Source organism: Azolla caroliniana, unplaced genomic scaffold (assembly GCF_043228905.1).
Source record: "Azolla caroliniana isolate FFs.n. ecotype wild unplaced genomic scaffold, voAzoCaro1.0.p SCAF_8, whole genome shotgun sequence".
NCBI classification, from domain to species: domain Eukaryota; kingdom Viridiplantae; phylum Streptophyta; class Polypodiopsida; order Salviniales; family Salviniaceae; genus Azolla; species Azolla caroliniana.
In genome coordinates, this window is record NW_028230443.1 from 21,562,700 (window position 1) to 21,585,975 (window position 23,276).

The following is a 23,276-nucleotide window of genomic DNA, read 5'->3' on the forward strand; positions in this document are numbered from 1 at the left end:
TAGCTTGACAAAAGAGAATTGAACAAGTAAAGGAAAAGAAAGAGAGAAAAATGAATATATTTTTATTGTAAGAGGAAAATATACAAGAGCAAAAACTATAATATTCGCCGAAGACTGGTGTTGAATCGGAATGGTTCTAACAATACAATATGTCTTGTTTATGTACTAGTAGCATGTGCCCCTTGAACTCTTTTGATATTTATAAAGTCACAATATCAAAGTCATAGTAAAGTAAATTATAATACTTTTACCTAATGGCTATTTAAGTTAGGTACTCTCCCTTGTTATGAGTTCGAGCCACCCTAAAGCTAATAGGGTTTTGTATACTCATGACAAGAACACCTTCATGGGTTGATTTTTTGGCACCCACGTAGTCATGAGGCTTCCATATGCAAATGATGTAAATATTATTCTCCTATAAAGTCATGAACTTTTAATGCTTCTTCTATGCCATCAAAGACTCTCCCCAAAACAAGTGGTTTGTCCATGAATACAAGACCAATACAATGAACAAAAAAAATCCTAACAACCAATGAGGAATTTGAAAATAAAACTCGCTACACTCGAAAGGATCCACCTATGGGCAAGTAGGTCCCATAGTTGGAAGATTTAGGGATCGGCTTGGGCAGAGGAACCCCATGTTTACCCCAAGCTGATCAAACTAGTGCTAACGTTTGATTCAAACATTGAGTGATCTTTGCATGAATGTAGGTAGGCCCAATATAACGATGGAAAGAAAAACCAAACAACCAAATTATGAGCAACTTCGAAGACTCGAGTTTGTTGTACTCAAAATGCTCCACCTATAGAGGGTAACAAATTTGGGAAGATTTACCGATTAAGTGATATGTAGGATCCCCTTGCAACCCGAAAACAAGCAAATCATGATTTCCATTAGCATTGGATTTGACAAAAGCCAGACCAAGCAAACTACAGATCGACATAACACAGTGCTCGATTATGAGATCGAAGCTAATTAAGCTTGCATTGGTATTCCAATGAATAAGAAATTATCGATCGATCTATCAATTACAGTACTCAATTATGAGATCGAAGCTAGCATCACTGCATTCCAATGTGTAAGAAACTTTTGATTGATTGATCGATCGATTACAATGCCCGATTATTCGGCACCAAAGAGATATCCATATATGTATTTGGGCATGTTCATGGGTGTCCAAATGATCAATTAGTGATTCAATCGCCTTCTTTCTTCTTCAGTCTTCTCTCTGCGGTGTATAAAACAAGGGAGAGGGCGAAGAATCAAATCGCCCACTACCTATTTGGACTACCACAAACCCTAATTCCTTGCAGAAGACTTCATCAGTCCGATGGGTAAGCTTCTTGCTTCTCTATACACACACAGACACACGCAAGCACTCACACAGACACACAGATGTACACACCCACAAAGAGCGCTCTGTTGTGTTTTGATTTCCTTGTGGTAATTCTGCAGGGAAGGTTCATGGTTCTTTGGCTCGTGCGGGGAAAGTGAGGGGCCAGACCCCCAAGGTTGCGAAGCAAGAAAAGAAGAAGCGGCCAAAGGGGCGTGCCTACAAGCGCATCCAGTATAACCGCCGATTCGTGACTGCAGGTAAGAGAGGCGATTCCTCTGTTTCATGTGATTAGTGTTATTAGGTTTAGGGCTATTAGTGGTTAGTGTTGTTACTAGGGTTATGTTTGTTTGGGTTTAGGGTTATGGTGATTTGGTTAGGGTTATAATTGTGAGGTTTATGATTATGCCATATGGTTGTTAGGTTAGGGTAATGCCATATGGTATTTATAGTTGGGATTATACCGTATGGTTTTTATGTTCATGTATATGGTTGTTAGGGTTAAGAAGGTTTATTTATAAGGTTTTTAGGGTTAAAGTAGTGAACCTGAGGTATGCTTCAACGCGCACCGGAGAAAGAGTTAGGTCTAGATACTTAAAACAATCTGGAAATGATATATCAATCCTTTAATATGAACATCTCATCTAAAAGGGTTTTATGTTTATGTATATGGTTGTTAGGGTTAAGAAGGTTTATTTATAAGGTTTTTAGGGTTAAAGTAGTGAACCTGAGGTATGCTTCAACGCGCACCGGAGAAAGAGTTAGGTTAGGGTTATTCTAGATACTTAAAACAATCTGGAAATGATATATCAATCCTTTAATATGAACATCTCATCTAAAAGGGTTTTATGTTTATGTATATGGCTGTTAGGGTTAAGAAGGTTTATTTATAAGGTTTTTAGGGTTAAAGTAGTGAACCTGAGGTATGCTTTAACGCGCACCGGAGAAAGAGTTAGGGTTAGGGTTATTATAGATACTTAAAAACAATCTGGAAATGATATATCAATCCTTTAATATGAACATCTTATCTAAAAGAAACCAAGTTATAAAACTTGTCCGAAGAATGTTTCGGAGTGTCTAACCATATTAAGTTTGGACATAAGCAAGTTGTAACTTCCTACTTAAAGAATTATTACTAACAAACATAATGTAATATAATGTAACAAACATGTCCTTGTATTTTTTGGGCTCCAACAGATTCATACATCTGATAATGACACTAGAAATAGATGATGCATTAATGTAACTTTTCTAAGGTATCTAATGAAGCATGCTGATTCTCTAAGGTTCTCTAATCAAATCTATCATTTATGTTTTGAAAAAGCTTGTGACAAATATTATCCTTCCAACATTTTTGGGTTTCCTTGCGTTAATCTTAATTTGTTGGTTTGTTTTGTGATGCAGTTGTTGGTTTTGGGAAGAAAAGAGGCCCAAATTCATCAGAGAAGTAGATCTCTAGGGTAAGCTGGTAAGTTTCCTTGGCCAATTTCATTTATCGTCTTTTTCTTTTTACCAGTCATAGCCGATTGCAATTTTAACTTAATATTTACATGTGCTTTATTCTATTTCTAGATAATCAACAATATGAAGAGAACATGAAGATAATCAACAAAATGAGGAACACATGAAGATTTTTGTTAAAAAGTAGCTATTTTTTCTGCATTGGGACAATTTTTGTGAAAAGAGTCTGAAATTGGTATGGCACATATCACAACTAGTAAATTAATTGGTAACAATAGATTCACCATATTATTTTTGTTTTTTCTTTGTTTATGTCTGATGTAATCGTGTCAGTTTTACATCAACAAACAAGCAAATTCAGTCTTTTGATGAAGTATGCCTTGTCTGACTATTTCACTGTAGTCTTATGATGGATTACATATTATCTTGCAATTGCTGGTATAGTGACACCATTTTTTTTGCCATTGGAGTTAATGAGAAATGTCAAAAGGGACATATCTAGAAGCATTTTATTCTCATCCTATGATGAAAATCGAGGAGCAATGTTTTTCATGGCAAAATAAGTCTTCTATCTTGTCTTAAAAGCAAAATCAAGTTTTACCAACAAGATACGATGAGGGAAAGGGAATTATTGAAGGATGAAAGGTCTGCAATGAGGCATGGAATAGATGAGTGGATAAAAACCTCGGTATGTTATGAAAAACGTTGTTTTTCAGAGAAAGAGCAAAGGTATGAGCTGGATGTTTTAATATGGTGCAAAGGTATAAACTTGATGTGTTAATATGGGGATACATCCCTCTTTAAGTAGATGAAGTTTGTAATGGCAAGCATAAATTGTTTTATGGTATTATGATTTAGAGTGTCAATGAAGAACTAGGTATCGGTGAATGTTGTTATTTGGAGTGGATGATGCTAGTGTTCTCATTCCTGAGAGAAATAGGTTTTTTGTAATGTGGCTATTAGCTTAAGAGCCAGAAGGAACCAAGTATTATTACATGTTATAATTTACTAAAAATAAACTGTATATGTTGGAGATCGATATGTAATGAATGCAATTTGTTTTACATGTTTTGGTCTTTTATGAAACCTCTGAAAAACATTCTAAAACTCCCAGATCTACCATTGCAAAATATCACTTGGAAAGTTGCAGGTACTGTCATGCTTGATTTAGGGATTGGATGGATTGCAAAATCATAATAGTTATTGCTTAAAAATGTGCACCTCCAATTGGGTTTTCAGTGATGAACTTCCACTTGAGTGAATTGCATTGGTCTCCCATTGCTTGTTATGGATCCAATGTATATATTTTCGTATGTGAGATGAACTTCCACTAAACAGAATTGTATTGGTACCTCATTGCTTGTTATGGATCCAATGTATATTTGTTCGAATGTGAGATGAATTTCCACCTAAGAGAATTGCATTGGTCTCTCATTGCTTGTTATGGATCCAATGTGTATATGTTCATATGCGAGGTGAAAGATAGATGGGCTACATGGGTGAGAGCGAGAGTCGAAACTCTCGTTGCATTATTTGCTTGCTAGTGACTCTAGTTGGGTTAGAAATTGTGCAATTGCATGAAGCTTATTATAGTAATTGTAATTTGGATTAGGTTGGTATGTCCACCTTCATGAAGAATCCAATAAAAGCTTTAACCTAATGAGATTCATGATGCGAGACACATGAGGGTCCAAAACTAAGAAGTGATTTCTACCCCCAACAAAAGAGTTTGGATTTTGATGAACCCATGTAATTAAAAGAATGTATTTTGTCGTGCAATTTCCGTACATAGCATACAAAAACATATACATACCATAACATACATAGCAGACATAGACACATTCATAAGATACATATATACATACCATACCATACATAGTACGCTCGCGCGCGCGCACACACACACACACACACACACAACATGCATACCATACATACATACATACATGCACACATTACATACATACATACAGGCACACATAACATACATACATACTTACATACATACATACCATACATACATACTTACATACATACATACCATACATACATACATACATACATACATGCACACATAACATATATACATAACATACATACATAACATACATAACGTACATACATACATGATACATACATACAGGCACACATAACATGCATACATACATACATGCATGCAAATCCACGTGCATACAACTGTAAACGGCCATGAACTGATTGTCAACGCCTGTGAATTTGTGATAAATACGTACACACAAATGTCAACGCCCATGGGTTTGCCTTCATCCATTCATCTCTCTCTCTCTCTCTTTCTCTCTCTCTCTCTCTTTGTGTCCTGCTCCTCCTCCTTTCCTCTTGCAGTAACAGAGTAATTGCATTAAGACAGGTTAATGTGTACATGCATATGATAAAAAAAAGAAGCAATCATGGCTCTCCACAAATTCAGACAGTCAAGGTCCTACAGGCTTGACCTGGAGTTGGAGTCCCAACTACCACAATCCATAAACAGGGTTCCATCAAAGCACAACACCAATGGTGTGAGTTTCTCTTCCAAGCCATCATCATTTGAATTGGAAAGCCGCTACAACAACAACAACTATTGCTTGACTCGGCTTCTATTTCCACATAATTCACACATTCTTTCATCATCATCATCATCATCATTGTTGTGGTGGCGGTGGCGGATTCGAACCGCAAACTTCCTCTGGATCGCGTCCGCAGTATTCATCGTTTACTTCGGGGACTCGCGGACAAATTTGGTAGCTCTTTTGGTCTCCGACCCTCGCATCCACAGGTAGGTAACATTAGCCGTAACCAACTTGCTCGACCATTTCGAGGCCTAGTTTAAAACCTCCTTTTGGTGTATTTAAGTTATTTTGTTGACGTGAATTCAATGTACCCTTCTCGACAACTCGAATTATTGGATAATGTAGACAATAGTCATTGGGTTTCGTGTACTCTCACCATGTGCCGATAGCTAGCTACCCTTGACGTAATGGCTTTGTATCACCAATGTGTTAGATTTTCGAAGGATCAAGATGAGGCATGTACCATTGCTTGCCCGAGAACAAGGATAGTTAGCCATTACTTAGGGTTTCTTGTACTCTCATCAATGATAGTTAGCCATTTCTTTGGGTTTCTTGTACTCTCATCAAGGATAGTTAGCCATTTCTTAGGGTTTCTTGTACTCTCATCATGGGTTAGTGGCTACATTTGATGATGTCATGGTCTTTGGATGACATGCCTTTTTTATATCACAATGTGTTACATTTGATAATGAAGAGACTTGTTACCAAGCACATTTTCTCATGCTCATTAGCATGTGCTACGTTTAGTGAAGGTCATTTGATAGATAGATAGGTGTATATAGATAGATAGATATGTAGATAATGGTGTGTCTCTTATTCAATAAATTGTTAGAACTTATTACCAAGCACACTACCCATGTATGTCATATTTTTTTATACTACGTATGCATATATGCTAAATTTGGTTTATACAATCTTAGTGACATGGAAAACCAAGATGGGAATGGTGGGGTAACAGGCCAATTGGCAATAGGTTGTATACCCAAGTGTTAGTATAATCTAATTGTCTCGAGTATAATGATATTTTATGTTTCATTTCCTTGTTACTCTACGATAAAGTTCGTTTACGTATGCCATGTTGCTCTCTTATCATAAGGATGTTCTCGTAACTAATATATAAAGTTCTTTTCCAAATCATGCTTCTTGCAAATACAAAGATTGATCCGGAATTTCCTGTGGTCCGGAAAAACAAAGGGTCATGTAACTTACATTAATGAATGGATATCTTTAATAAAAGAAAAAAAAAGTTCTTTGCATGTAGCATGACAATGTTTAGTGAATTGAGAACATGGTCTCGTATGATCACTTGGTCATAACTTGCATGCCATTTATCAAGTAAGAATAATCTTATGTAATATGTGAAACCAATCTTCTCTCCAATTGATGTTCATGTATGTATCATGGAATATGCTAGATTTGTGTTCTTGTAGTATTTATTTCCTTACACATTACTTTTTTTGCTTCATTTGCAGAGTTTCATTCTATTTGGGATTGTTGTGCCTCGTTTGTAACGTTGGTATCTTTTTGTATCTCTCCCTTCGCATACATACCATAAAAAAAGCAGAAAAGCTCCAACTTGTTGCAAATGATATCATCCCAATAATAGTGATGGTTGCTTTGTTGACTTTCATTTTGTAAGACCACATACCCTTACATTTGAAATTTTTAATTGTCTTATTGCTTTGAGAGCACTATATGGCAGGTACACATCCATGCACCTCAGTCTATGTATGAATACATCATGTGAGACGTTCATGAAATGATCTTTGTAGTAAGAATCTATAACGGTTTGGTTTCAACTTAACTGGTTTGGCCTTGTCTGAGCCAAACTGGTTTGGCCCAAATTGGGTAAGCCTAAATTCGTTTGACAAGGCTTAAGTTGATTTGAGCCAAGCTCAAAGTAGTTAAGGAAGCTCAAGCTTGAATCGAGCTGAGCCGAGTTGAATTGCTAAATTGTTTAAAAAGGTTTAACGGCTCGATTCCGAGCTGTTGCCAACTCCTACTTTGTAGTAGTCCATCTTTGTGGGAAGAGGCTTCCTTGCCATGCCAAGTTTTTTAGGTATAGAGTTGCCATAGATGGTGTCACACTACTTGTTCCTTTCATCATTTTGGAGAGGTGTCTGGTATCAGAAGGATGACAAGTTCTCATTGTTATGGCCATTGTTGTTCAACCACTTTGTGACATGGGAATACCATGATCCTTCTCCTTGTTTTGTTTTCATCGTGTCTTTCAATGTTTTGCCCACCTTTTTTGTAGTTTTTTGAGGTAGCATATTTTGGATTCAATTGATGACGTTCACTATTGGAAATAATGCTTCTACCATCATATGGGTTGGAGATATTCAGCTCAATTGATGTCATTCAGTGTGGAGGCTTTGCTACATATAATCCATGACACCATCATGATTGGTGGACTTTCTATGTGTTAGAGTTATGATCTAACGTAAGCATATGATAAGGATAAAAGATAGATAGATAGAAAGGAGAGAGAGAAAGAAGGGTGCCGATCCACCTGACCACCCCCGAGCGAAGGGATCGAGACGGACTCGAGCCTCGATCGGCGTCCCATACCATCGTCGTGGCGTCGAGTCATACCTGGTGCTTGCGCGCTCGCTACAAGAGTTGACCCACCACGAAACAGAGTCTTGACGTAGTCAAGATATGATCAAATGAGGGTAGCTAGGCCTCATATTTATAGCGATACCCCAAGGCCCCCATGCAAGTTCACACTTGGCCTAATGGGTTGTCTTAATCCCGAGGATTAAAAGTAATCCTCCCCTTCTTTACACTCTCGTTTAACCCTCACACTTATCCATGTGTATAGAATACTACGGTAAATTCTCACCACGGGATATTATATGGTCATGCCTGTAACATACTCCCCCTCTTTAAAACATTGCACTCTTGCAATGGAAATCTAGGATTATTTTAGTACGCAGATTTTTTGTTTTAACATTGAGAATTCTTTCTGGTACATGTGGTTTAGAAGATAATTCTTTAGAAGTAAGCAGAGTTTAAGTTGTAACTGTATTGTCGCAAGAACCTAGAAGTTCTTTTAGACAACTTTCATGAAAAACTGGATGAATTTCAACACCATCGGGAAGAGCTTGGCTTTCGGCGTTGTCCAGCTTTCGATGTCGGCTTTTGTGCGGCTTTCGTCCGGTCTTCGGCTTTCTTCGTTGTGGCAATCTCGGGTCCTCCCCCTCAAGCCGATGACGCAGGCTTGTAGTGTGTGGGTGAAGGCTGACTACTTCCACCCATTGTGGGTTACGAGCCACTTTGGTGGAGCTCTTGAGCTCTTGTTCGGCCGCTACCTTCATCACAAATGCATAATGATGGGCCATGTACTTGTTGTAGCCGTGCTGAGTGACAGGGTTCTTAGCTCTAGATGAGCGTTGAAGTTTTTCACTTGCTGATGTGAGGTCCTTCTTTACTCTGGGTGTCCGCATGATGGGTACACCAAACTCACTGTCTAGTGAGCAAGCCGACGCATCCGAATCACTGTCGTCGGGGTGGTCGACTTCGTATTCGGGCATCTTACCTTTGCCTTTGTCCAAGTTGGTACTTGGCCGCAACGTGCTTGGGTCTCGTGGGGGCTCTTGTGGCCCACTAGGCTTTGCGGTAATCGGAATTTCTTTGAACATGCGTTCGAAGCGATCTCCATCTTTTACCTCTTGTTCGGCGGATTCCGGGTCAAGCGGCGTCAGAGTCGAAGTTGTCTCTGGTGCGTACAAGGATGCGGACTCGTCGAAGACTACGTCTCGACTTACCCGAACCGCTTGGGTAGCAGGGTTGTAGCACTTGTATGCCTTCTTCTCAGATGAGTATCCTATGAGGATACATTCCTCCGACTTCACGTCGGGCTTCTATCGTTGTTCGTTCGGGATGCGTACATTCGCAATGCTTCCGAACACCTTGAGGTGCGACAGGATCGACGTCCTTCCAACGAGGAGCTCGTATGGAGTTAGCTCATGCACTCCATTAGTGGTGCATCGATTCATGAGAAAGACGGCTATGGATGCCACTTCGGCTATGGATGCATCATGGCACGTGCTACCTCAAGTATTTGCCGATTTTTCCTTTCAGCTACTCCATTTTGTTGGGGTATGTGTCAGCACGAGAATTCTCTCCGAATGCCTTCACTTTGGAGGTAGGAGGCAAATTCATCGGAGAAGTACTCCTTGCCTCCATCCGATCATAGGCATCGAATGTGCCTACCAGTTTCTTTTTCAACTTGGCCCTTGAGCTTTTGGAAGTGGGAGAACACTTCGTTCTTCTTCTTCATCGGGAAGATCTACGTGTAGCGGGAGTAGTCGTCGATGAAGGTGACGTAGAATTGGCATCCGTCGATCGTCGGCATTTGAGCCAGTCCCCATACATCCGAGTGTATGATGTCAAGGAGGCCTTTGCTTGCATGGCTCTCCTTCGGGAATGGGAGTCGATGTTGTTTGCCGAGTTGACACGCTTCGCATACTCAGTCGACTCGTTTTGACTCGAATGTCGAAAGTCCAATGACGACTCCCTTTGATTGCATAGCTTGGAGCCGTTGGAGGTTGATGTGGCCAATTCTCTTGTGCCACAACTCGATGCTTATCTCAGTTTTGAGACCTTTGGCATACATGGCCGATTTCACCTCATTCAAATCGAGGATGAACATGCGACCGTCTCTCCATCCCTTGGCTATGAGTCGACCATCTTTCTCGATAAAACAACCTTCGTTGTTGAAGTGGACTTGCATGCCTTGCTCCATGATTTGACCGATGGAGACCAAATTCTTCTTTATTGTGGGCACATGCAAGACATTCTTGACGCAAGTTTGCTCGTCTTCTTTCCTGAATGGGACATTGCCGATGTGTCGAATGGGATGTGTGGTGTCGTCTCCCGTCTCTATGAAGCCGAGTCGGTCCGGCGTTCGTAAGTCACGAAACCACTCTTGGTGTGACATCATATGATGTGAGGCGCCGGAATCAACGAACAACACGTCTTTCGAGTTGGAGGTGCTTGCAGAGTTAGAGGCTGACATAGAGTTTGCTCTATGCCTCATTACGAACAGTCCGCCGTAGTCATCATATTCAGAGTTGGCGGCGTAATTCATGAGTTGTCGACTTATCGAAGCCAACTCGCTTCTTCTTTTTCGGCACTCCTCGCGGTGGCCGATTTTTCCGCAACAGTTGTAAGTTGCGGGCCTCATTTGCCAACCTTTTTTACCATGAAATCTCCCCCTTCTTCCGAAGGTTCCTCAATGGCTTCCGTGAAGGTTTGAGTTCCCTTTGTGTGATGGGCCGAATTGGCTTCTTCTACCGCCGTGACCTCATCCTCGGCCACCATCCGAATTCGAAAAGAACATTTGTCCTTCCGATGTCTTGGTTTTTGTTTGGACGTGGTTCTTTTCAACCATTAGCATTGATTGAAGGTCGAAGAACGAAGGAGGGTTTTCCCTCGCCAAGATTGTCATCCTCAACGAGTCGAATTGTTGTGTGAGGCCGCCCAAACATACTTGAACCATCTCGTCTTTGTCAACGTTTATTTTGATGGAGCCAAGCGAGTCGCAAATGCTCTTGATCTTGGCGGTGTAGTCCGACACGGACATGTATTTTTGCTGAATGTTGTTCAACTCTTGTCGGAGTTGAAGCTTTTGGGCGGTCGTGTTGGCGGCGAGCATTTTCTTTAAGTTCTCCCATGCCTCTTTGGGCGTCTTGGCATCTCGGATGTGGCTAAGCATGTGGTCATGGACACATGTTGCCAAGCAATACATGAATCGACTCGCCACTTGCTCCCATGTTGAGTAGTCGGCGTTCTTTGGGTCGGGTCGATTTTCTTGAGCGTCGTTGATGTAGCTCCAATACCCTTGGCTGACGAGGTATTGGGTCATTTTGTACTCCCAAGATGAATGATTGCTCCGGTCTAGCTTTTCACTAGGGAGCGGGCTACCCATTTGTGTGTTCATGTTGATTGTAGTGTCTTCTCTTCTTTTTCTTTTCTTCCTTCGATCACGTACACGTGCTACGTAGCGGCACTACAGTAACCGATAGCCAGATTTTGTTGTTGACGTCTCGAACACACAATCATGGAGTCATGTGGGCTTAGTGGATTTTCTAAACCACACGATTTGATACCATGTTAAGAATTAGGTAAGTAATTAACGAAGGATTAATTAGTACCTAATTATGTGATTAGTTGATAAGCGGAATATTAACTGATATGTTTGTGTATGTGTGTGAGAGGGAGAGAGAGAGAAGTACACTTATGAGCAACACAAGATGGGGGATGATTAACTCTATATTAAATTAGCATTATCATCATCAAATACAAAAATACCCACAATGAGGTATATATAGATCTCATGTGCAAGGGTGCACATGTGTGAGGATAATATAGGTACAAAAGTGTCAGTCCTATATTAAATGTACTTAGGAGTGGAGGATCTAGAATATCCCACTTAAGTACAAGGTCCTATTTAAGGCGTTACAGTCAACACTTATGACTAGATTCTATCTAGGTAACTACGAAGTTACATGGTTGACTAACTAACTAAACTAAATTGAGCTTGATCTCTCAACAATGACATACTAGTCCTTTGTAACATACTCTAATATGTGAGAATTATACATCTAGTTCTCTAACTATTCGTAAGACGAATACATAAACATCAAGCTCTCTTGATAAACTAGTCCTCTTGACCTTAGTCTTTCCTAGGGCATTGAGATGATGTGGTAGACTTGCATGATTCAAAGACTAATTGATTACACTATTTGTCTAAAGAAGAATGTGAATTGGTGTACCCAATACATACTGAGTTGATTTTTGCATTGTAATATCCCAATTTTGGAGGTACTTAGAGAAGTCTTCAGTAATACTCTTATGGTAGTCCAACCTCTTTCATGAGAGAAAGAGAGAGATTGAATGAAGGTATAATATTCTATGGAGAAAGAAATGGCACCAAAATCGGAATTCAAGAGAAAATCAACCACACAACTCTAAGAGTCATTTTATATTGATGAATTGGAAATCTTGACCATAAGAAAACAAGATCATGCACTCATTTCATACATATCTCCATTGTGATGTAAATAAATAAAGATAGAAATATGTAGGCGTTAAACCCAAGGCCTTGAGGGTAAATTATAACATGGCATACAAATTGAGTGGGCTTGTCCACATATATATAAAAAGAGTAAGAAAGATAATGCACCCTAGTGCATCTAACTCTTGAAAGAGATAGAGCTGATAGCTTTTAAAAAACTCATCTACTCTCACAACTAACCGAGGTTTCTTATGTTTTATGGTTGTGTGTTTAGATTCACCCATGCCCTATGGCCAATTTGGGGATTCTTAGTGCTCCCAATGCAAGTAAGCATCTTAATTTGGAGCTAAATGAACATGATTTACACATTTGCGTAATGATGTTGAGTACAATATAAAGTCCAACTTTTACTATGAACTCTAAGGCTTTATGGGTAAAATCAATATAAAGTCCAACTTTTACTATGAACTCAAAGGCTTTATGGGTTTTACATGCAGATTACTTTTTTCATGGTATTTGGGGTGATCATAGCTCCATATACAATTCCTAATATCAACTTGTAAGTTGAACCTAGGAGGTAATATATGATATCTATAAAGTAATCACTTGAGGATTAGATGGTACAAATCTTTGTTAGGGACAAGGCATAGCTAACAATGTGACGAACTAAGAGAGAGAGAGAGAGAGAGAGAGAGAGAGAGAGATTTTGTCAAGTTTGAATATAGGCGTTATTGAATAAGATCTCATAATGTCTATACTTAGATTATTCTCCTTCCCCAATACTTGTAGAGACCTAAAGACAATCATGTCACATGTAAAATAGGAAGGGAAAGACTTATATGGTTGGGTTATTGTTGAATCAAGACTTTAGGAGGGTTATCATTGCTTGGCAGATAGCTTGACGATGAGTCAAGATGCAACATGTGCCCAAGCTCTAATACACTTGGGCTCATAAATTTCCAACATAACATGGCTACCCATGTTTATATTTGATCTTATGGTATATGAAATTGTAAAAGGGACAATGTCCATGTGTAAATTTGTTGATAGTTGAGATTTGGAATGAGATGTAAAATTATATTGTAATAGGGTTTGAATTGGACTTGATTTGAGCACATTAACTTAATAATAATAAAGCATAACATATACATTAAATCTTACTCTATTTTAAGTACATGTCGTCTACTTAATTTCCTTTCATTCCAAGATGGAGACATGGATATCAATGCCCAAACAACAAGTGCTATACAAAGAAAAAAGTGGCTAAAGAGAAGAGAATTCAAGAAATAAGACTATATCTATTTAGTTGTAATTTGTAAAGACTATAGAAATAATTTTTAGACTTTTTCTAAGGGCTGATTTATCCTTTATCAACTAAGCTAGAGCTTAAGTCTTCTAATCTTGTTTCTTTTCGCCCATAAATAATGCCTTTCATTATTAAAGAAAAGCAACAACATGACTAACTTACAACAAACTATAGAGCTCTAGGGATCTAAATACTACTATGAGCTCAATCCCATTCGACACACCAATTCAAATGGCGAATATGATGACATGTCACCTTGCACAACTAGCTCTCTTAAGGTCGAGATTCTGTCACACTTCTAACATTGGCAATTGCCACTAAAGAAGTTCTTTTAACTTTACAACATATTTTCTGACCTTAACTTGCGATTCAAAAGTAAATGCATTCTGGATATTCCAATTCAACCATAGCCCCAAACACCTCAAGAACTCAAAAATAATTTGGAAATGACACATTACTACATTGTTCTCCATATGCACGAAAACCCAATTGAATGAAGATCAATTTACTCCAATCAGAGACATCCACATTAAATTTATATACCTCCAAACCATTCTCACCATTAGGCATGAAAGAATCAATACCTACTATGTTCCAATTCAACTGAATGTCTAAATGTTTCTTTTGTTTAATGCATATCCCAATTTGCAATCGTCAATGGTTCGGTTCGAGAGTGTCAAACTCAAATAATTTAAAACCCAACTGTTTATAAAAATTAAAACTTAAACCGAACCATGAAATTGTTTAAACTAAACTGTTACAAAAAACTCAAGCTCAAACCAAATGGTTTTAGAGACTTTCAAACCTTTGAATTGTTAAACCATTAAAACCACAATTTTGTGGTTCGGGTTTGGTTTTGTCCTTTCTTGTCTTTTTAATTGAGTAGTAAGGTCTATTAATTACATTTCTTAGACACTTTAGTGTAGAGAATAGTTAATATAGTTTGCCTAATGATTAAAACTAAGGTTAACAATTAGTGGAATATGGAAAATGATTCCTAAATTGAAAGGAAATGTTTATTCTTCCTACCACATAAAACAAATCAAACAAATCCTCTTGCCATACAAACCTATAATAGATACTACAACTTTTAGGTTAACACTTAATGGCCAAGCTTGGATAGGGTTTAAAACTCTCATTGAAGACACTTATGTCAACAACAAATTCATATGTTCTCATTGAAATGAGAAGCAATAAAGCCATTACAAGACTACGCTATACACACAAAGAACCAACACCACAAATGTGAGGTTGCAGACAAATTGTTTGATGAAAACTCATGAATAGATAATAGATTCACTCTATGTGTACATGATAAGATGTTATATAATTTCTTACTAGGTCAAAGGTGTAAGTTATTCTTTGAAACTTTGTCGATGGTCGTGGTCATGAAAAATTCCAACCACTCTAGCTACAAACCTAGGAGGGGTAGTGACACAAAATACACCCACAAAGCCACATTGGCCAACAAACCGCATGCAAGAAAATATTAGGTGCACAACATGCCAGGGTTATCACATTGGCCAATCTAGAGCTCGATATGGTAACCTTTCTTGTTGAACACAAGTTGGCGTTAGCTAACCACCTATCAAACTTGACTTGCTTTCATCCTGGGTCTTGGTTCAGTTTATTCCTGGTCATTGAGGGTGTCATATATCATTAGAGAAGGTTACCAAACCTCCTAACGTAGGGAAAACATAAATAAAAACCTAGTGAAGCATTAGCTTAGGATGGAATAAACTTTCCAAATAGAAACTTGCTCAAGAAGAAGCTAACTCACCACAATAGCCGTACAATCATCAATTGGAGCACCAAGTTGATATGGCAAACCAATGATGACAAGCTATAACATAATGTAACATTTGGTGGTATGGGATACCTACAATCTTTTATATTCGTTTCATGTCCTTCACTGAGGGATGGTCGATGTGGTTAAGCACCCTTAATCCATTATTGTCCTTAATCTCTTATTCTTTTGCTCATAATTAGTTCGACATATAATATTTTGTTTCAAAGCTATCCTACCCTAAACCCATTAAAATTAGCTAAAGATTTGGCATGCAAGGTTATGATTATAGCAACTAAGCTAAATGAGTTCCAAACTTCCAAGTATAAATAAAAGCAGTAGGTTTCTTTATCTTTGTGGTTAAGCACCCTTAATCCATTATTGTCCTTAATCTCTTATTCTTTTGCTCATAATTAGTTCAACGTATAATATTTTGTTTCAAAGCTATCCTACCCTAAACCCATTAAAATTAGCTAAAGATTTGGCATGCAAGGTTATGATTATAGCAACTAAGCTAAATGAGTTCCAAACTTCCAAGTATAAATAAAAGCAATAGGTTTCTTTATCTTTGTGGTTTCATATGTTAGTAAAAAACCAAGAAGCAACTTTACTTGACCTTATTAAGTGGATACAAAACTAATATAGCGTGTTGCCTCTTGGTTAGTAGTGAGTGCAATGTAGTGGATTGTACATAAATACAATCAGTACAACCGTATTCACTAATGGAAAACCATCTTTTGACCACATTCTCAACATGTGTGAGACCACATATACTGATAGTATTTAGTAACAACTTTGGGCTAGCTACCCTAGAAGCCAATAATTAACTCATCTGCCTTCAACAAACCTGTTTTTACTCATGAGAGTATGCTTGAATACATGAAAAGGCACTCAAAGGGACATCAAAATTATTAATTTTATACAAAAAACATATTTGTGGGAGATTGAATTCAATAGGATAAAATTCAAGCATCATGATATGTTCATACGTTTTCCAAAAGAAAAAGTGGATTGCCTATAAAAGCTAGTGGTCTACATCATCCTAGTGGAATATCTCGACAAATTCATTTACTATGGTGCGACATATGTTATACAACCTTTGTAGGCCACAATACTCTATTTTTGTTTTTCTTGGGTAGTAAAACATTGTTGCCATTGATGTCTCGTAAGATTCGTGTGTATGTAAATGTGGTAAGTATTTTGCATGGAGCTTTATAAAAAGCTCTTTGGATATTGTGCTTTATAATATCATGTATGATTCTATCAAGTTGTATGAGTATGCATGATGACAATAGATACAAAATTACATAATAATCCAAGTTTCCTTTAGTGCCACTTCAATGTGTTACACTTCAAATTTCCAAACATAAGGTGGGGTACACTTTCTACTCCATTCAACAAATGGATTCATACTTTCTAGATATGAAAACCATGACTTGTTGACACTACCTAGTATGAATATGATCAGGCATGGAAGGGCCAATGTGAATCTGACACACATTAGTTATGCAATAAATTTGAAAGGAATAATGCTTCAAGGTTATTGAATTATTGTTTTAATTTCTTAGGCGCTTACATAATCATGACTTCGACACCCTTTGAAAACTAACACATGATTGCATAAGCATTCAAACATGAACACAAGTACATACCCTGCACTTTACCTCATCAACCATCCTGTAACCCATGATTCTAAATTCCACCATATTGTCGTGCAAATTGGCCCTTCATACAATACACTCATAGAGAGGGAACGTTTGTTTGGAAAGTTACTAGTTATCTATTGTGAAAACTACATGATAAATTAGCTATGATAGAAATGTTCACATCAAACAATCATACCTCCTAAACACAGATCCGTTTCTTTGTCATTATGAATCTTGTACGGAATAATTGATAAATGCAAATGCGCTTTAATGATATTTGATGCAACCTGTGTAGCATGTCAATGTCTTGCATGATATAATTTTCCGTAATGAGTTCATTATCGCGTACATGAAAGAACGTTATAAAGTGTCACACTTTGAACAATTTAATCATTGGCAACTTTTTGTTTGGCTTTAGACACATGTTTAGTGTCAAATTTTGAATATTGTGATCACCGAGTAACTTAACAAAAGTGATGTACATGAGTGAAATGTTTTGGGTATAATGCAACTATAAAGGACAAGTTTCCTTTGCTTCAAAATATTTGACATAAACTTTTGTTCATTGTGTTGTAAGTGGGTGAAATTTCAAAATGTGCAGTTTGTGTCACTAGAAATGTAGTGTAGCTTGTCAATTAAATTTGAGGATGAAGGCTTAATCTATTGTCACACATGGCCGCGAGAGCTTTATCTAAGCTAAGTATGTATAGTTTAGGAAGAAAAGCTCACTCAAATTTCATTAGTACCTGTTAAGTTATGTACTATTTATGATTTAGTTACATTTAATTTTATGAGCCAATTTATGAAAGTAATCCATAAATTGTATTATATTGAAATGACTCTAGACAATAAAGACTCTTTAAGGTCAAGAAACCCAAAGATATAGGTTGAGAGTGAGGCATATGCGCATTCAAGATGCACATGCTAAAGAACCACACTTACAAATATGTATGCTCTCTTTAAACAAAAAAAAAGTGGTTAGTCAGTGCACTTTCATGACATTCTAAGGTAAAAAGAAATGAGAGGTGAAAAGAAATGAGATCGCCTGCCTTTCCATAAGACACTCATGTTTCTTGATTAAATATATATCATGAATTAGATGCATGTTAAGTAATTATAGTAGTTCCTTCTTTGTTTGTATGCTCTTATCTCATTTGTTCTCTTGAGGCGAGATTAAAATTTCCCTCTTTATTCTCATGTCTTCTTAAAGTAATATTATCAACCAAGATTAATGAAATTAACATCATTTGAGGAAGTTTTGTCATTGTGATGAATTCAACACATGGTGTGCATTGTGACCAAACCTTGCCTTATGAACTAATCTCAAGGGTGTGTAAAAGAAGGAAAACAATCATAAACATCAACAACATTCTCGCCACGAATAGTTTACCTTATCTACCTCGATGTTTGACTTGCAAGAATGCATGTCAAAGAAAGGTAAACAATTCCACATGCAAGGCCATGAACAATAACCTAAGTTAGATGTTCATGTATCATGTGCAACAACTATTTGGTTGATGTTCATGTTCACGAAAACCACAATAATTTGGCCTCGGCATGCATGTATACTACGATATCTCTATGTCATCGTCAATGTGATGGACCCCATGTAGCAAACTCCTCAACTCATCATATGCACAAAGGGGGATGTAACATGTTTAACATCCCAACCATCCCATATATAGCATGCCCTAGGTAGAGCATGCATGTGCTTGGATTCATCAAAATTATAACCAAAACAAATACTACGCGATGAAATAAAAAAAGATACTACATGGAGAAAAGGTTTAGGGAAAAAGGGATGCACTATCTTGTCTTAGGGAAGTGGCAAGGTGTCTTGGAAAAAAATACAAACATATTCATTCTCGAGGGTTCTTCGTAGACATGATGTCATTGCCGCGAACCAAGAAATAAAGTCATGATACAAGTGCACTATGAGAAACGAAATAAAACCACAGTGATGTACATCTCAAGTAGCAGGTTGACGGAACTAGAAAACAACATTTGATTGAATGAAAGGACACCAAGACAAGGTGTGGAGTATAAATTCAATCACTTCAACATACAAACATATTGAACGATTGAATGATATTTCTATGCTGAGAATGTTACATTCGATGAATAGAAAATGCTGCAAAAAGGCCATGAAAAACGTGTTGATATAATGTATGGTGCCTACTCATGACCGATGCAAAAATGATCCATCAACTAAAGTTTTGGGTCAAAGCTTAATTCATAGTTTCCGTCAAAACACTTTTCTTGACATTAGCTTGCTTAAACATATAGAGACCACTTTACCATGAATGGTAAGGATAGGTAGAGGTTGATAATTGACACCTTGCACACATAACCCCTATGCTCTAATGGAATCCAATGCTACAATTTGCATGCGCAATACATAGTAAGGTATAAATAAATGAATTATAAGATATGCATAAGGTAGTTCTTATTGACCCAAGCCAACCAAAAATATTAAGTCATGGTGAGCTAGTAAGAGGAAAGAACATAATGGTTATTAGCGTAAATAGTACAGGGTTTGGACTAAAGTTACCAAACAAAAGGACGATAAAATTATGTGCAAATTCTCAATAAAGTTTCCAATATCCAAATCATGAAAAGTGTCAATTGCATGTAGTTAGTTAGCATCGATTTTGATTTTCAACCTCATCCTAGGTCTAATTGTTTGAAAATCAAGTTACTAACTAATCAATAATTAGCAATATACAACTGGAGTTTGATTATTGGTCATTGTGATGGCGTGTGTAAATAAAGAAAAAATTTCATAATAGTGTGCCACGGGTATTATTGACAAACCCTAAAACTAAAGAGTACCAATATGAGTCCTCTATAGCACAAATAATGTACAAGTTATTGGTACAAAGCTCTTTTTCAATGTGGAACACTTGGTATAAGCTCTTTTTTCTGTTGGAACTTTTTATCTATGACGTGTTCATACCTAGGCTCTCTTTCTACGGGGGTGAAGTGATGGTGTCTTGTGGGGTAAGGACAATGAAAGATCTACGACTTCTATGAGGTGAAATAATAAAGGAAAATCCCACCTTGAGGATTATTCTAAGATTCTACCCATGGCAATTACAAGAAGAAACACTCCCGGACAAATTTATCTCGCGAATGTTAGTTTTGTAATTTATTCATATAATATGAATCCATATCAATATCAGTTTTGTAATTGATTCATAATATGAATCCATATTAGTATCAGTTTTGTAATTGATTCATAATATGAATCCATATTAGTATCAAATTTGTAATTGATTCATAATATGAATCCATATCAGTTTTGTAATTTATTTATAATATGAATCCATAGATTTAATACAACAATTAGAATATGATACTCTGTGAGTGTTAGTTTTGTAATTTATTCATAATATGAATCCATAGTTAATTTAATACAACATTAAAATATGAGATTAAGGTAAATTTGTTTATTATTTGCAAAGAAATGATTGGATTGAATAATCTGTGGAATTTACAGAATTGGGCCACAAAGTTAAAAATCCCCAATATTAATAAATAATAAATAATAAATTCTTTTATTAGAAGATAATAAAGAAATAAATAAGAAATAACTAATAATTGAAATCAATAAACATATAAGAATAAATAAAATGTTAAAATGATCTGTATTGTATGCATATAAATCAATATATTGAAAATCTACAGAGTAATTAATTAGGAGAGATTGTGAGTAATTAGGAGTGATTTAGCAGTACTAATAATGATAATGATACACAAATAAAATGAATAATGCTATTTAGTATGATGATGATAATGTTAATTATTATTAATAATTAATTAATTATACGAATATATTTGTTTTTATTTTGTGGAGCTTGTATGGTGAAGGGAATGAAGCCTGGTCCGACGCCCTAATTTAATTCGATCAACAAATTTAAATTGAGAAATCAATTAATCAATTGGCCTAAACACGAGTAATCCATATAATATGTGTATAGTGCTTGATTAATTAAGAGTGAAGGAACAGAAAGAGATAATTAGTCTCTCTCTATGTCTATAATTAGTTCTTCTTTGATTCAATGACAGAAGACAAAGGAGTCACTAATGAAATTTTGTAAATTAATTAGTACACTTGATTAATTCAATGGAAGAGAACCTAGTAACCATTCATTAATCTGCATATATTATTTAGCACTTAAATAAATTCAATGGATAAAAACAGAGGACAAATTCATCTGTGTATACTAATTAGTACTTGGGTTAATTCAATGAAATAAAAACTAGCACACTAATTAATATATGCAAACATAAGTATACTAATTAGTAATTGGGTTAATTCAATGAAATAAAAACCAGCACACTAATTAATATATGCATACATAATCAGTGCTATAAAATATATAATCAATTTTTAATCAATTTTATAAAAAACAATCGAATGTATAAACAAACATAAATTTTTTACTCTGTCATTAATTAAATCAATGACTAAATAGAAATTTATATGTATAAATGTGTGTGTGTGTGTGATAGAAAATACTTACTATTAAGAATGAGAATCAAGTCATCAATATATACTTAAAAATCAAATTAAATAGATAATTAAAATATAGCCAGATCCATTGAGTAATGTGTAGCATAAAGATTATCAGTTTAAAATCTTACAAAAACGATTAACTTAATCTGGTAAACTAAATCAAATAGGCATCGAGCCAGGCTTGATTCCCTCCAACAATCCATCCATCCATGGATATTATTGAATCAATTAGCTGTAGTTATTTCCTTACTTAATAATAGATCTAGCAAATCATGAGTCAAGAAACCCATTTTCAAAGCAAACATTTCAGATGAGAATAATTAGGCCTTATAAAAATATGATCTTAGATGTGATCTAATGTTATGAATTTAATATCTAGTTAAGAAAAGAGGAGCTAAACATTGAAGGAAAAAAACATACATATCTTCATGAATCTATTGGCAAATGAATTGCTTCCTATATAGAGATATATTTATATAGGTATAAAGATATAAGAAGGGAGAGATTAACCCAAGCAAAAAAAAAGCAAAGGGGGGAAAAAAAAGCAACTTTAGTTTTGCCTAAAGAAGAAGCAAAAGTCTAAAAATGGGGTTATTAACTATAGACATCATAAAAGAATGCATGAAAGAGATTTGTGAGTGTGTGTGTATAACAAAAAAATCAATAAATCACACACAAGTGCCAAAAACAAACACTTACAAAGAAAAACTCTCATGAGTTTTTAGCATTATCAAAGAAAAGTCTAGCACATGCATGATGAATGGTGTGATGATATGATGGATATCAAAAGAGTACAATGATGGTGTTGCCTTTTCTTCCCCAAGACTCAAGACTCTGAGAGCGTAATTCGTTGCTTATATCAGCTCCGTGGTACCTGATTCGGACATCTCATGTTACCACATTGTCGTGCCAGGACGGGCCGTAACAAGTAATTAGGAGGATGACAAATGAATCACACATCCTTTCTCTAATAGAGAATTATGACTATTTCTACACTCGGAATCAACTCGTCGCCATGGTCATGACAACGATTATGTTGGCGGTAGTTCTTGGTACTGGTCGATTTGTTTACTAGTGTAACCATGCCATCCTGCATTGTCTAGAGTCTAGCCCATCAACTGAATATGTATGGTCATTACTATGCATGTTTACACGCATCGAACATATCGGGTTTTTCCTCACAATGCTAAACTTATATTATGAGGGAATGTGTGTTTGCACATTCGTCCAAAGTTTAAAATATACAATGCTTCTATATTCCGGCTTGACATGTAGTGTGTTATGTCTACTTGTAGATGCATACTCTTCCTCCAACCCCAGATGCAAATCTATATGTGCATGATCTTGCAACACTTTTGTGTCTTCTATTCGAGGCTAAGGTATGTAATGTGTGTGGCCAAGACTCAATGTTTATATGATGTGGGTATTTGTGCTCATGCAATGCTTTCCTAACATTCTTCAACACACATATAGATGTACCGTCTATATATCCATGGTACTTCTTGAAGGAACTTTGATGAAATAGTATGGGTATCTGTGTCCATGCACACACAACATAGTCGTACGTTTCTTTTTCTTAAATGAGGTTTGTTAGCGAATATGTGTCGAGATT

At 36.5% G+C, this 23,276-nt stretch overlaps 2 protein-coding genes across 4 annotated transcripts; both read left to right on the forward strand.

Annotated features, from left to right (window-relative positions):
* The first annotated feature begins 1,203 nt into the window (after positions 1 to 1,203).
* Positions 1,204 to 3,168, forward strand: LOC147861338 (small ribosomal subunit protein eS30z/eS30y/eS30x). The gene is made up of 4 exons (XM_087323230.1): positions 1,204 to 1,335; positions 1,457 to 1,594; positions 2,739 to 2,802; positions 2,907 to 3,168. Exons 1-3 carry the CDS (start codon positions 1,332 to 1,334, stop codon positions 2,783 to 2,785), a joined length of 189 nt encoding a protein of 62 aa, XP_087179356.1. The 5' UTR covers positions 1,204 to 1,331; the 3' UTR covers positions 2,786 to 2,802; positions 2,907 to 3,168.
* A 1,985-nt stretch (positions 3,169 to 5,153) lies between these two features.
* LOC147861339 (uncharacterized) lies at positions 5,154 to 13,493 on the forward strand. Of its 3 annotated transcripts, none has more exons than XM_087323658.1 (5): positions 5,154 to 5,589; positions 6,856 to 7,017; positions 12,682 to 12,733; positions 12,905 to 12,984; positions 13,170 to 13,493. In XM_087323658.1, the coding sequence occupies exons 1-4, from the start codon at positions 5,222 to 5,224 to the stop codon at positions 12,968 to 12,970; spliced, it is 648 nt and encodes a 215-aa protein (XP_087179784.1). In that variant the 5' UTR covers positions 5,154 to 5,221; the 3' UTR covers positions 12,971 to 12,984; positions 13,170 to 13,493. The 3 variants fall into 3 exon arrangements, with proteins under 3 accessions (XP_087179784.1, XP_087179783.1, XP_087179785.1); XM_087323657.1 differs by having other exon boundaries at positions 12,905 to 12,966; XM_087323659.1 differs by lacking the exon at positions 6,856 to 7,017 and having other exon boundaries at positions 12,905 to 12,966.
* The last annotated feature ends 9,783 nt before the right edge of the window (positions 13,494 to 23,276 follow it).

Excerpts from the sequence above, each read along its gene's own strand:
- LOC147861338 (XM_087323230.1), top strand. Across the intron at positions 1,595-2,738 it reads CCGCCGATTCGTGACTGCAG|TTGTTGGTTTTGGGAAGAAA; the intron begins GTAAGAGAGGCG and ends TTTGTGATGCAG.
- LOC147861339 (XM_087323657.1), top strand. The coding sequence starts at position 5,222 with ATGGCTCTCCACAAATTCAGACAGTCAAGGTCCTACAGGCTTGACCTG. Across the intron at positions 7,018-12,681 it reads GCTTTGTTGACTTTCATTTT|ATTCACCCATGCCCTATGGC; the intron begins GTAAGACCACAT and ends TTGTGTGTTTAG. Across the intron at positions 12,734-12,904 it reads TCTTAGTGCTCCCAATGCAA|ATTACTTTTTTCATGGTATT; the intron begins GTAAGCATCTTA and ends TTTTACATGCAG.